Here is a 15,000-nt window from a genome sequence, read left to right on the forward strand (position 1 = left end):
GTTAGCCTAGCAGCAGTGACAACAATAACTGTTTGGATAGCCACAGAATGCAAGCAGAAAAAATACCAACCGTTAGACTAGCAACAGTGACAACACCAACCGTTAGAATAGAAAACAGAAACACCACCAACTGTTTGACAAGCAACAGAGACAACACCAACCATTTGATTAGCAACAGAGACAGCCACATCAACAGACCACATCAACAAACGCCTTTTACTCCCTTCTCTTCCACCTTTCAAAAATAAAAAAAAAATAAAAATAAAGAAAAAAAAGAAAAGAAAAAATAAACTGCATTCTATCGTGCAACTGATCATGGTCAATAATGCTAGCCATCGTCTCGCTACGCTACATTTTCAACAGCATTTTGTGCCTGAGTAGCAACGGCAGGCGTAAGATTCTCGTGTTGATTATTTGTTTGTTCTTGTTGTTTTGTTTATTTGGTGGTATTGGTATCATTGACATCATTGGTATCATCATTAATATTATTCTTCCATCTTTTATCCTTATTATCATTGTGAGTATCAGCATCATCATCAACACCATCATCATTAATCTCCTCCTCCTCCTCCTCCTCCTCCTCTTCCTCCTCATCAGCAACAGCATCAGCATCAATATCATTATCATTATCCTCATTATACTTATTATTATAACTATTGATATTATTGTTATCATTGTTATTGCTGTTGTTATTTCATCACTCTCACAATGCTGATTATCGTTGCCATTACCTTTATCATCATTGTTATTACATTACTATCATTATCACTATTATTATCATCATTATCATTACCATTTATCAACCTACTTTTAGGCGAAGAGGGTATGTTCTCCCCTCTCCCTTCGTCTTATCTTGGAGGGAATATGAGGATCGTATCAGCTAGGGCTACCCGTTGCTATTGATGTAAGTTGTGTTGCAAGGCTACTCTTATTGATCATAGTGTACCGTTCTGTTATGTTCCATTGGGTGTTTGTATTCGACATGTTATCCACGTGACATGTATATGGTTCATTATTTTATGTCTCTACTCTGTCGATTGGCATTTTGCAGTGCAGTTTATCAACATTGCTGGTTTGTTTATAGCAATCATTATCGCTCGTGTCAATAATGCGACTCTTATTCCCACAACACTGCAAGGAATTTTACCGTCCTGTTGCCATTACACTTATGGAGAAATAAGGCCATCACATACCTTTCAGCCATTAATGCCATTAATAAAGACAGATTCGATACCGTGTTCAGTTTTCGGTCATTTGGCAGTACAACAGTGAATAAAGACATTAGAAATGGTTGTAGCCTTCATATACATCCGGTATCAGGTGCCAGAAGTCACAAATTATGTCACCCTACGATAAAACCTGTCACATTACCAAAGGCGCTGTCATAACACTTGTCACATTACATCATCCAGGGGAACGCATATACATAGAGAGAGGGGAGTGTATATATAGCACTCACTGAATGCTAATGGAGTGTCATTTTATCCTCTCTTCACCCTCATCATATGACCCGTTTCTATTCCTTTAGCTTCTTTGTAATCTCATTATCCTTTTCTCTCCTTCTCTTAGTCTAGCTCACTCTGACGGTTGTATGTGACACACTTCTCGAACTTAATCTGGCTTTTTCCTATTGCTTTCTTGATATGTGTGTGTGTGTGTTTGTGTGTGTTTGTGTGTGTGTGTGTGTGTGTGTGTTTTGTATGTATATGTGTGTGTTTGTGTTTTGTATGTGTGTGTGAGTGTGTGTGTGTGTTTTGTGTGTGTGTGTGTGTGTGTGTTTTGTATGTGTGTGTATGTGTGTGCCTGTGTGTGTGCGTTTTGTATGTGTGTGTGTGTGTGATCTATGAAGAGTCAGATATGGTGTACATACACAATCTTCTTCCCTCGAGCGTCCTTTCCCCTCAGCTAATATCCTCTGTCCGACGATGGCATACCAAACACTTCCTAGAATTAGCTAAGTCTTTCTCTTCCTTGTTCCTTTCTAGTAGTGTTTATTCATTTATTTGTTTGTGTTCTTTTGTGTGTACGTACACATGGATATTTACGTATAATAGATATATGAGGTGTATTTTTTTTTTCATCTTTTCTAGATAGTTTTGTCTTTGGATTTATCTACCCGGTTCTTTATTGTTTGTTCTCTCTCATACAAAGAGAGATAGAATCTAAGAGAGACAGAGAAAAGAAAGTAAAAAGTGATAAAAGAAGATATGAATGGACATTAAATCATCCGAAATAAAAGAGAACCAGCAAGCAAATCAATAAATGTTAACAAGGAAATTATGGATGATTAGATAAACGAATGAATAAAAAGACTAAAAACAAACCAAGAAAAAAGGAAAACATCCACGCCATTAATGTAACAACAATAGAAATGACGAATTCAACAAAAACTAAAAAAAGCGGGAAAATATCCACACAATTTTGAGCTCGCGAGAAACACAATCCCAACCTTTACTGCTAATTATCCACACTATCATAAAAGTAAACAGAAATAAGTAGACAAAAACAACAATACAAGAGAATGATTCATCCTAGAACAACAACAACAATATTAACCACAACAACAATAAAAAACAGGAAAGCATCTCAACCATTTTGACCCCGCGGGTACATCATCAACCATAACAGATCCACATTAAACACACAACTAAATAAAAAACATCAATAAATAACAACAAGACGCACGAATATGGACAACAACAACAACAACAAAAAAAGGAAGAACGACAAAAATACACGTAGAAAATTTCCACACCATTTGTGAGCCCGGGAAACACAATCAGACCATCAACTGCTACTTATCCGCATCGATACAGTCAGAGAGCGCGGGGATATCCCAATAACAACGCGGACTGCAACGGCGCTCGGCTTTTGTTATCGGATGTCCGCTAGAGATCGTTGTTTGGGGTTTTGTTTTTGTTTACTGCTCTGATAGATGAGGAATGAACAAGGACACATACTAAGGTAATGATTATTTGTTATGTGAAATAAGGCAATAAGATTTACTCGAGGACTAGGACTTTCTTCCCTCCTGCTCCTCCTTCTCTCCCCCCCCCTCCTCCCCTCCATCCCTATCCGCTCTGATATCTCATAACTGTTTGCGTTATCGACCGGTCTTATCATTTCCGAAGAGACGGGAGAGAGAGAGAGAAAGAGAGAGAGAGAGAGAGAGAGAGAGAGAGAGAGAGAGAGAGAGAGAGAGAGAGAGAGAGAGAGAGAGAGAGAGAGAGAGAGAGGAAGAGAGGAGAAGGAGGGAGAGGGGAAAAAGGCGATCCCAGGGGAGTGGTGGGGAGGGAGGGAGGGAGTAGGAGGAGGCTCGAAGGACTTCCTCCCTACTCCCCCCTCCCCTATCCTCCCACCCCCACCAATCGCCACGACAGATCGCAAAATAATTCATCTCTATTATCATACATTTTTTCTGTAGGCAAGTTGGTGAGATCAATGCTCGGCGGGGCGGCCTTTGACAGAGGGGTGAGGGGGGGAGAGAGAGTGGGGGGGGGGAGGGGAGGAGAGGAAGGAGAGGCCATTAGAGGAGGGGGAAGAAGGGGAAGGAGGGGGAAGGAGGGGGGGAGAGGCCTCCAACGACCTTGGGGAATTAGGAATCGTAAAGCTGAGATGTTTTGTTTTTGTTTTTCTTCTTGTAGAATACAATAATGGCTTGCGATTAGCATTTGTTTTCTCTGTGTCCTTGGCTGTCTACCGATCACGTGACAAGAAAAGGAGAAGGACCAGAGGACGGAGAAGGAGAAGGAGGAGAAGAAGGGAATGAAGGAGGAGGCGAAGGGGAAACAGAGACGTAGGAGAAGGATACGGAGGAGGAGAAGAAAGAGGAAGAGAAGAAGGAGGAGATGAGGGGGAAGGAGAAAGATAGAAGGAGAAAGAGAAGGAGAAGGAGCGGAAAATGAGAATGAAGGAGGAGGAGCAGCGGAAGGAGAAAAGTAGATGGAGATGGAGGAGGGGAAGAGAAAGAAGAAGGAAAAGGAGACGGAGGAAGAGAGAAAGAACAAAGAAGGAGAAGAAGAAGGAGAAAGAGAAGGACGGAATAGAAGAAGGAGAAGGTTAAAGCAAATGAGAAGGAGAACGAAAGGGTAAATTAAAAGAAAATGAGAAGGAGATTCGGAATGAGAATGAGAATGGAAAAAGGAAGAGAGAAAAAAAAGAGGAAAAAGATAAGGACGAGGAAAAGGAGAAAGAGAAGTAGAACGAGACCGATAAGGAAAATGAGGAAGCGGAACAGTCACGGCACAAATCACAGAGCTCGCTGTAAAGATTTGATAATCACATAAATCAAACTATGATCAGATAAAAGTGAGTGATCGCAAGGGGGGCCCAAACGGGGGGGAGGGGGGGGGGCTATGGGGGTAGGGGCTGAGGTTGGACCAAAAATGGGAGGCTGAGAACTGAGAAGGAACATTTACTGTGGGTGTGGGGCTGAGGGGGGACTATACAAAAGGTGGGGGCTGAGAGGGGACTATACAAAGGGGATTATACAGTGAGTGGAGGCTGAAGGGGCTTTGAAGGACTCACCAATTGCCACGGAGATCCACGGCCGAAGGAGGAGACCGCTGGCAGACATGGTTCCTGCTGCAGGACCACCGCCTTCCTTCACGAGATACTGGCGTTCGGCTTCGCAGGCTTACTGGCTTCCGCCCTTCATGACGGCACTCACGCCCACCTTCAGGCAGCTTCCAGGCACTCGTGTTTCTCTATCGGCACTGGCACACTTGCACCATGCTCGGGCCGCCCTTCACTCCGGAGGCGCTTGTTTGACACTGCCTCCTTCACGACCTCGGGGCTTTCTGTTCCCGGCGGCGCGTCAGGAGCTCGAAGACGCCCACGGAGCCGCGGGCGCAAAATAAAGAAGAGGAGAGAGAGCTGCAGTGGGTGGGCGGCGTGTGCGGGCGCGTGCGAAGGCGGTGGAGGGGGAGAGCCGCGCTGTACAGAGGCACGACTCAGACTGGCGGTGGCGCGGACGGAGTCTCTCGGGCGAGCCAGCCACGCCGCGCCAGCCAGGCACTGCGGTACCCTTCCTGGGCCGCCTGAACCGCCCGCCCGCCCGCCCGTCCGCCCGTCCGCCCGCCCGTACGCCCGCATACGACACACCCGCAGACGCTCTCCACAAATCCATGCCATCCCTGGATCGCATAACGTTCCTCCGCTTACTCAATAATTGGGAACAAGGGAAACCGGGCCGGGAGAGACGGTGCGGAGCGAGGTCACGGGGACAAGGTAGGTCACAGGGAAGGTGGGGGGAGGGAGGGAGGGGGGCGAAGTGGCAACGAGAGCAGGGGTGAGGGGAGCAAGTAAGTTGGCTGAGAGTAGTATATCAAGAGCACCTCCCCCTCCCCCTATATGCCCCTCCCCTCCAATACCCTCCCCAAACCCCACGACGAACGTGCGAATTCGTAAGACGGCGCGCGAAAGAGAAGAGGTCAAAGCGCGAAAGAAAATCTGCGGAGAAGGGCGAGAGGGAGGAGAGGGAGGAAGGTGTCACCCGCCAGCATCATGTTTCCGTCAGCTTGCACTCTCCATCTCCGCTTCCAAGGGAGGTAAAACCACCTGAGATTTTGACGAGGGGATGGGAGAGGGGAGAGGGGAGAGGGGAGAGGGAGAGAAAGGGAGAGGGAGGGGGGATAGTAGGGAGGAAGAGAGAGAGAGAGGGGGGGTGGGGAGAGTAGGGAGGCGAGGGAGAGAGAAAGAGGGGAGTAGAGTAGGGAGAGAAAGAGGGGAGGAGTAGGGAGGTGAGGGAGGGAGGGAGAGTAAGAGAGCAAGGAAGGGTAAGAGGGAGGGAGAGTAGGGGAGTATACGAGTGAAGGAGGGAGGGAGAGTAGGGAAGAGGAATAGGGGAGCGAGGGAGGGAAGGGAAGGGGAGGGAAGGGGAAGGAAGGGGAGTAGTAGGGGGGAGGGGAGGGAAGGGAAGGGAAGAGGAGTAGTAGGAGGGAGGGGAGGGGAGCAGAGAAACGTCCGAAGCTAGCGAAAGAGACGCCGGTACGAGGCGAAGGCGTCGGGAGCGGTAACAGTATAGCAGACCACGTTGGCCCGCCTCGTACGCGCCATTAACCCATGGGACAGGTGCCAGCTATGGCCAGGCTCACCTTAAAACCTGCGGCTTTGGCCATCTCACTTGCGATTCGCAGAAGGCACGGGGCAAGAAGGCGAGAGGGAGAGGAAGACAGAGAGAAGTCCAGAGAGAGAGAGAGAGAGAGAGAGACAGAGATAGAGAGCATGTAAAGAGATGTATGTACTCGCTGGATCAATAGGAACTCGGCGAGAGCTTGGAGTAGGGTGGGGTGGAGAGGGGGGGGGAGAGGGGGAGGTGAGAAAGAAAGAGGAGGGGGTAAGAGAGAGTGGGGGAAGAGGGGAGGGGAAGAGAGGAGGGGGAGAGGGCTGGGGAAGAGAGAGGGGGTGGGGGTGAAGAGGGGAGTGGGGACGACAGAGAGAGAAGAGAGGTGAGAAAGAGAGAGGAGGGTGGAAGGAGAGGGGAAGAGGGGAGGGAGGGGTGGAGAAGGAGAGGGAGAGAGAGGGGGAAGTTAGAAAGAGAGAGGAGGGGGAAGAGAATGCGTTGGAAGAGAGAAGGGGAAGAGAGGGGAAGAGAGAAGGTGGGGATAGATAGAGGGGAAAGAGAAAGAGAGGGGGGGAGGTGAGACAGTGAGAGGAGGGGAGAGAGAGAATGGGGGAAAATGAGAGCGGAAAAGAGACGGGGAAGAGGAACGGGTGAGGAGGAAGGGGAAGAAGGGAGAGGAAGAATGAAAGGGGGCAGGAGAGGGGAAGAGGAATGGGGGGAAAAGAGGTAAGGGGTTAACGAGAGGGGGAGAAGGAAAGAGGCGGAGGAGAGTGGGGGGGGGGGGGGGGTTGACGTTTGAATATGTCAGTGGGTTGGATAAAAGAGGGGAATGGACGGAGGGGAAGAGAAGGGAAGGGGGGAGGGAGGGAGGGGGATGTCTGACCGACTGTCTACAATACACTATATAAATTGAAGGTTGAAGGGAGGAGGGGGGGACGGGGGGAGGGAGGTGGCAGTGTGTCCCTTTGAAATAAATTATGCATCATCGGGCCACCAGGGATGATAAACACCTTTAAACCACTACGGAATATATTTCATCAAGAGGAATGAAGTTAAATGGGTCCATAATAACACTTTCTCTTTATTCCTCATTACCTTTGATGTTCCTTTTTACGATATTGTCTCCATCACACACTCGCTTTTCTCGCAGTTATTCCATACGTGAAATGTTAATAAGCAAGACGCACGAACGAACGCATATACACTCACGCACACACAGACATAAACAAACAAATGGTTACCACAATCCCGCCATTGCATGTTCATTACTAAGGTTGTCCCATGGATATAGGGGGCTTTAGTTATACTTTTATCACGGTTGAGAGAAAGAGCGAGGAAAGAGAGAGAGTGAGTGAGTGAGAGAGAGAGTGAGTGAGTGAGAGAGAGAGAGAGTGAGTGAGAGAGAGAGAGAGAGAGAGAGAGAGAGAGAGAGAGAGAGAGAGAGAGAGAGAGAGAGAGAGAGAGAGAGAGAGAGAGAGAGAGAGAGAGAGAGAGAGAAGAGAGAGAGAGAGAAGAGAGAAGAGAGAAGAGAGAGAGAGAGCGAGTGAGAGAGAGAGAGAGGAGAGAGGAGAGAGGAGAGAGAAAGAGAAAGAGAGAGAGAGGACAGAGAAGAAAGAGAGAGAGAGAGAGAGAGAGAGAGAGAGAGAGAGAGAGAGAGAGAGAGAGAGAGAGAGAGAGAGTCTAAGAAAGAGAGAGACAGAAATACACACACACACACACAAAAGACCAAGAGAGAAACATATCTACTGTTGTCATCCATTGTAAAAATATATTTGCGCTATATTACTGTATGCCCCCCCCCTCCCTTATCTTTCCCCCCCCCCTCTCTCCTTCAGAGCTACGTAACCCCATAGCTTAACAAGTCCTGACAAGCTGTCGGTCAGGACGCATTGGCCACTTCGTCTTTCTTGGCTCATTAAATATTGGTTCCTTATAAGATCAAGGCTGAAGATACCCTGGCGTCCTCTTTGTAGTTTTTGGATTGTCATTGTTTTCATTATCAATATTGCTATTACTGCAATAATGATGATAATGATATTGATAACAATTGATACACGAATGTGAGAATAATGGAAAAATAGTAATAATAAGAATTGTAATAGTGGCAATAGCAATAGTAATAATAGGGAAAAAAATGATTATAACGATAAAAAAGGGCAACAGTAATGATGATAATGATAGTAAAGTTAATGATAACAATGAAATTAAAGATGATAATGATAACAATGATTATGATAATAATAATGAAATGATAAGAAAGATAATAATGATAATAATGATAATGATGATAGTAATGATGATAATAATAATGATGATAATGATAATGATGAAAATGATTGTTATGACAATATCAAGGATGATGATAAGAATACTGATAATGATGATAATTACCATAATGATGATAGTGTTACTGATACTATTAAATCTCGGGTTGCGGTCATCGTTGTGCAATTTACAAAATCAGTTAATAAATAAATAAAGATAAGTTATGATGATAAAGAAATGAGAAATAAAATGAGAACATATAAAACAGTCTTAAAATGCAGAATTGTTTATTATTTTTTATTTTTTTAAGAACGATACATGAAAGTTTAAAAAAAAAAAGTATAAAAAAAAACAAGCCTTCATTAAAAACCTTAGTCCATAGTTCTCCCCTTCTCCTTTTTCTCCTCTTTCAGTCTTTTAATTTTTGCTCTTCTTCTCCCTACTCTACTTTCTCTTTCTCCCTCCACTCCTTTGCATTTTCTTTCTCTTTCACTTCCTTCTTTTACTCCACCTTCGTGTTCATCTCCGTCCCCGTCTTCCTCCCAATTCTCCACCTCCTCCTCCTCCTCCATCATTATCCCTCTCAACTTTCTTCACCTTCCACTCTTTTTTTTTCTCTCTTTCTCTTCCTATTCCTCCCCCTCCCCCTCCTCTACCTCCTCCTCCTCTTCTTCCTTCTCATCCACTTCACCGCCCTCCTCTTCCTCTTTCTTCTCTTTCACCACCAACACTTCCCCCATTCTCCTCTTCCTCTTCCTTCACCTCTTCGTCCTCACCGTTCTCCTTCTCTTCCTCCTCCTTTTTCATATCTTTCCCCTTACTGCCCCCCTCCCCCCACTACTCCTTCACTCCCTCCATCTCCCTGCCCTCGTCCTCCTCGTCCTCCACCTCCTCGTCCTCTTCCTCCTCCTCTTCCTCGCCGTCCTCAACATCTTCCTCCTCCTCCTCCCGCAGCTCCCCATCCTCCTTCTCCTCCACCTCCTCCTTCGTCGTCTTCAAGCCCTCCTTCTCGTTCTCCTTCCAAGACTCTTCAGGCAGAAGGCGGCCGAAAGGAAAAATATTTATTCGGTGTCTTTGGGTGATCAGTTTTCTTTTTTTTTCTGGATATCTTCATCTAATCAAGGTCAGGCATCAGACTTATATTCATGAAATATACATCAAACACACACACACACACACAGACACACACACATACACACACACACGGACACACACACATACACACGCACACAAACACACACACACACACACACACACACACAGACGTACACACACACACACACACACACACACACACACACACACACACACACACACACACACACACACGCTTCTCCAGTCTAATATTTTTCTTCCACTTTTTATATCATATATTTTTTTCTAGATTTATGACGTCGGTGCTGAGGTTATGAAAAACATACGCGTGTGTGTATGTCTTGTTGGTTTGTTTGTTGACTTGTTTCTTTACTCCTATGAATATTTTTCCATGTGCATCCGCGTGTGTATATGACTGTATGTAAGAGACTGGTATACACCCTCGTGTATAATTTACAAACATATCCCCACCATCTTTTAAATTGCAAAGATAAATTACAACTTCAGGACGTCTAACTTCTTAAACAGGCCATCAACATCTAATTACAAGTACTAATAGGCTAATAGGATTTCATATCAATCTTAAGTCATTTAGGAGGAAATTCACTACTGGCCTATAGTCAAAACAGAAGATGACGTCACGCATGGAGATAACGCATACATACAACCGTCTAAGGATCGATGGAATGATATCAATAATGAGATGATTAGGATGATTCGTTCATTAAGGGATTTCATTACTTTACGTTCAGGTGCAGTGCAAAGATCGAGCGATTTAATGTTTTGATGTGAACGCTGATATAAAGAAAAAAAGAAAGAAAGAAAAAAAAAATATAGGAATGACTACATGATAAGAAATACGGGGTTATAATGATATAATGATGGTGAGAGTAATTGTTATTATAAACAATGATCACAACAACAACAACAACAAAAATCTGCAATGACAACACAACAGTTATGTTATAGGTTATTTCAACAACAATGATAATGATGATAATAATGATATTGGCGATTATGATAATAATGATTATGATGATACTGTTTATCAAAATGATAAGGATAATAATAATAATCACACAAATAAAGATAATAAAAAGGATGGAAATATCAATAATGGTGATGGTGATTATGATAACAATTATGATAAAAATAATAACAATGATAATGAAAATAATGATAACAACAACAACAATGATAATATAGTATTGATAATAGCAGTAATAACAATAGATATAACAATGGAGATACTGATAACGATAAAGACAATAACAATTATGATAATAATGATAATAACAATGATGATAATAATAGTGATAAGAATAATGATAACAATACTAGAAGAAAAAAAATGCGAATAATGGTAATAATGATAATGACAATAATTATATTGATGATGACAGTAGTAATAATGGTAATTATAGTAATGATGATAATAATGATAACGATAGTAATAGTGATGATAATGATAATAGCGATAGTAATAGTGATGATAATGATAATGATGATGATAAAGATAAGAATGATAGAAGTAATAATTATTATGATAAGGATAAGGATACTAATAATCATAACGTTATTATTTGCTATCATCATTACTGTGAATATTATCATTATCATAATCTTTGTTATAATGATAATTATGATAAGAACAACATTAATCATGGTAATAAGAAAAAAAGACAGTTATACTATGGATAACAATAACAACAATAATGATGAAAACAACAATAACATATACAATAATGCATATCTATCTATCTATCTATCTATCTATATCTATCTATCTATATATATATATATATATATATATATATATATATATATATATATGTATGTATGCATTATCGTGTATGTTATATATATATATTATTATATATATATATATATTATATATATATATATATATATATATATATATATATATATATATATATATATATATATATATATATATATATATATATATATATATATAGATGTGTGTGTGTGTGTGTATATATTTATAGATATAATGAACAGAGATTGATGAACAGAAGAAGGGAGGGGGGGGGGGGGAGATGCCTGTGTATGTGCGATTGTGACGACTAGTTTTAAAGAGGACCGTCAGAGTCGCTCGTGATTTGGCACAAAATGTGTTGGTGTGTTGAGGGGAACTTGAATAGAGAGTCTGTGTATGTTTTTTTTTCCCTCTCTCACTTACTTTTAATTAGACTTGTGTGTGGTGGAATCGTGTTTTTTATTCCCTCTGTCTCTCTCTCTCTCTGTATGTGTGCATATAGTCTTTTTATTGGCATATGTCTTTTTTATACATATATGTATATCATTATTTGCAAATAATCCATTTTCTGGCTTTCCCTCTGTCTCTCTTCCCTTCGCCTCCCTCCTTTTTGTGTTTCTCTTCAGTCTCTTCTTTTCTCTCTCTGTCTTACCTCTCTTTCTCTTTTTCCTCTCTCTATCTCTCTCATTTCCCACTTCTTTTCTCTCTCACACCTCCCTTCCCTTCTCTTTCTCCTATCCATCTTTTTGTTTTCTTACTCCTACCTCCTTCCTTACTTTCTCTCTCCCTCCCTCCTCCTCAGAGTCTTCCATCCCTCTTCTTTTCCTTCCACCCCTCTTACTTCTATCAATCCCTCTTTATCTTCCTTCTATCCCTCTTCTTTTCCTTCCACTCCTCTTCTTTTCCTTCCACCCCTCTTTATCTTCCTTCCTTCCATCCCTCTTTATCTTTCTTCCATCCATCCCTCTTTATCTTCCTTCTATCCCTCTTCTTTTCCTTCCACCCCTCTTTATCTTCCTTCCTTCCATCCCTCTTTATCTTCCTTCCACCCTTCTTTATCTTCCTTCCACCCCTCTTCTTTTCCCTCCACCCCTCTTCCAGCTTCCTTCCACCCCTCTTCCAGCTTCCTTCCTTCCATCCCTCTTTATCTTCCTTCCTTCCATCCCTCTTTATCTTCCTTCCTTCCCTCCCCCTCTTTTCCTTCCTCTTTTTTCCCTTCCTCGGCGTCGAAGCGAGCATGGCGACAGTGTGGCCAGCGAAGACCTCTCAGAAACAGAACTCCTCTTCCTCTTTGCCCAAAGTTTACAGCCTTGCAAGACGATGCCAAGAAAACATCAATGCAATGCAGTGAAATCCAGCACTGAGTATGTCTATAAAGTTTATGTTGTGTTTTTTTTCCAACTATTTTTTTCTTTTTATTTATTTATTTATCTATTTATTTTTTTAACATTTAACCTTTTATGTAGATATAAGCTTGATTTGCAGCCTAAAGTTGAGTAGATATATCTCTTAAACTGTAACTATTGAAAGCTTGAAACTGTAATTACTAAACAAAAATAGTTGCACTGTGCCTGTAATCTAGCACCCTTAGAGTACGGCATTTCGGTGGACTCGTGTGCCGGATAATCTACCCTTCCGTTATAGTTACATAAAAGCACTATAGCGTTTATCCATACGAAATATCATATTACAATCTCTTTGCTTTACACAGATAAAATTTCCAGAATATTGATGAAAGTGCAGCTTATATCGCATTCATTTAGATGATGCTGGTGAAGCGAGTGAAGGTATAAGCCATGGCAATACCAATTTCGCTGAGCCTCGAATGTGGAACTGACATCAAAAGGTCGAATCCCAATCCTATCCATGGTATTGGCAATACCATAGGTCTTCTTCTGATGTCCGAAGACTTATCGACCTTTTTTCTATCATGAAACGTAATTAACCTTGTTTCGCCTTCCTACTACAATATATATATATATATATATATATATATATATATATATATATATATATATATATATATATTTCTAATCTTATTGTAGCACTGTGACATTGTGAATATAGCCTTGGTTCTGAATTAGTTGCTCTGCACCGTAAAGGCAGTTGTATACAACATTTGATGATTTTATAATTGAATTTATCTTTGATCCAAATCTCGATTTTCGTACATGCATTATACAAAAAAAGCTACATTATTAAAGGCCATATTACAAAAGATAATTGGAGTTTCGTTTCAACCGTAAAGGTGTTTTTTTTTTTGTTTTTTGTCAGAAAATAAATTAGTTACAAACATTTCATAAAAATGTCTTTTATGTATTTGTGATATGTGCTTTTGCTCTCATTAATATGTTTGATGTATGAATATCATTAGATATATTATTTACTCACTGCTGAATCCTTTATGATTAAAAATAAATATTCATTCATTTAGCAATATCCTCATTCCATTAATATCATATTTTTGTCGTTTTACTTTTAAAAATGAAGCCAGTAAGATAAATGTTATCATTCACTGGTTATCTAAACATCACCTTTAAAAAAATCGGATCAATTTGCTTTATGATTAAAACAAACGATAGAATGAAAGGAGAGAACCCTTACAGTTTTCATTCTTTCCCTTTCTTTCTCTCCTTCTTCATGACTATCTCTCTTTCTCCATCTTTCTCTCATCAATGATTATCTTCATAACTGTTGAGTCTACATATATTAGGCAATCATTCGACAAATAGGAAAGAGGAAAGATCTACGTGCATAACTGTAGCAACTACTAATTAAAATGGCAACAATTTGTATAGTCATTAATAGTCACAAAATATCAAAACTAACGAAAAAGAGAGAGTGAGAGAGATAGAGATAGAGAGAGAAAGAGAGAGAGAGAGAGAGAGAGAGAGAGAGAGAGGAAGAGAGAAAGAGAGAGAGAGGAAGAGAGAAAGAGAGAGAGAGAGAGGAAGAAAGAGAGAGAGGAAGAGATAGAGAAAGAGAGAGGAAGAGAGAGAACGAGAAAGAGAGAGGAAGAGAGAGAGAGAGAAAGAGTAAAAATAAATAAATAAATAAATGAGAAAGAGAGAGAAGAGGAGCAAAAGAATTATCTGATGAAGACTTATGCAACACTGCAGTATCATGACATTAGGAGGATTTCTCACAGGAACTTTTCAAAAGCAAGCCTCATGGAAAAGCATGACGGCGGGGCATTTCTCATTGAGTTAATCTTTGTTGCGTAATAGTATGAGGTTGATGATCTTTAATCAAGTGACGCAATAAGTCTGACGGACGGATGGAGTTTGATTAGAAAATTGCTTTGTTATTTTTGCATTTCTTTTAATTTCTATTGTTATTATCATTGTTATGATTATCATCGTTGTTGTTATAATTGTTATTATTGTTATTATTATCACTTTTTTGTTATCATCATTACTATTATCATTATCATTACTATTATTGTTATCATTATTATACATTTTCAACATGTTATGAAACCAGCCTATAGACTGATGATTCATTTTCACTAAACTTTACATTTTGAAAACATATCTATACTGTATTTTTTGAGAATCTTTTTTTGTAATACATTTCCAACGTTTAATAATTTTGATTAAGGTAACTGCAATAGATATAATAGATTATACGGATATTTTGAAACACACACTTACACACACACACACACACACACGCATACACACACACACACACACGCATACACACAATCAAACAAGCAAGCACACATCGTTCTTCTTCAAGCATCGAATTTCTTGCAAGTTCAATATCTTTTACCTTAGGGTTCTCTCAACCCTTC

General features: G+C 41.1%; 1 protein-coding gene across 1 annotated transcript in view; it reads right to left on the reverse strand.

Moving 5' to 3' along the window:
• qvr (glycosylphosphatidylinositol-anchored protein quiver) overlaps window positions 1–4,576 on the reverse strand; it is a 44,944-nt gene extending 40,368 nt beyond the window's left edge. Inside the window, exon 1 of the mRNA XM_086531296.1 lies at window positions 4,528–4,576. Within this exon, the coding sequence (XP_086387422.1) occupies window positions 4,528–4,576 (49 nt within the window). The remainder of the gene's footprint in view (window positions 1–4,527) is intronic.
• Window positions 4,577–15,000: the final 10,424 nt, after the last annotated feature.

This window comes from Penaeus japonicus, unplaced genomic scaffold (assembly GCF_977035675.1).
Source record: "Penaeus japonicus unplaced genomic scaffold, GWHDUDI00000001_assembly GWHDUDI00000035, whole genome shotgun sequence".
NCBI classification, from domain to species: domain Eukaryota; kingdom Metazoa; phylum Arthropoda; class Malacostraca; order Decapoda; family Penaeidae; genus Penaeus; species Penaeus japonicus.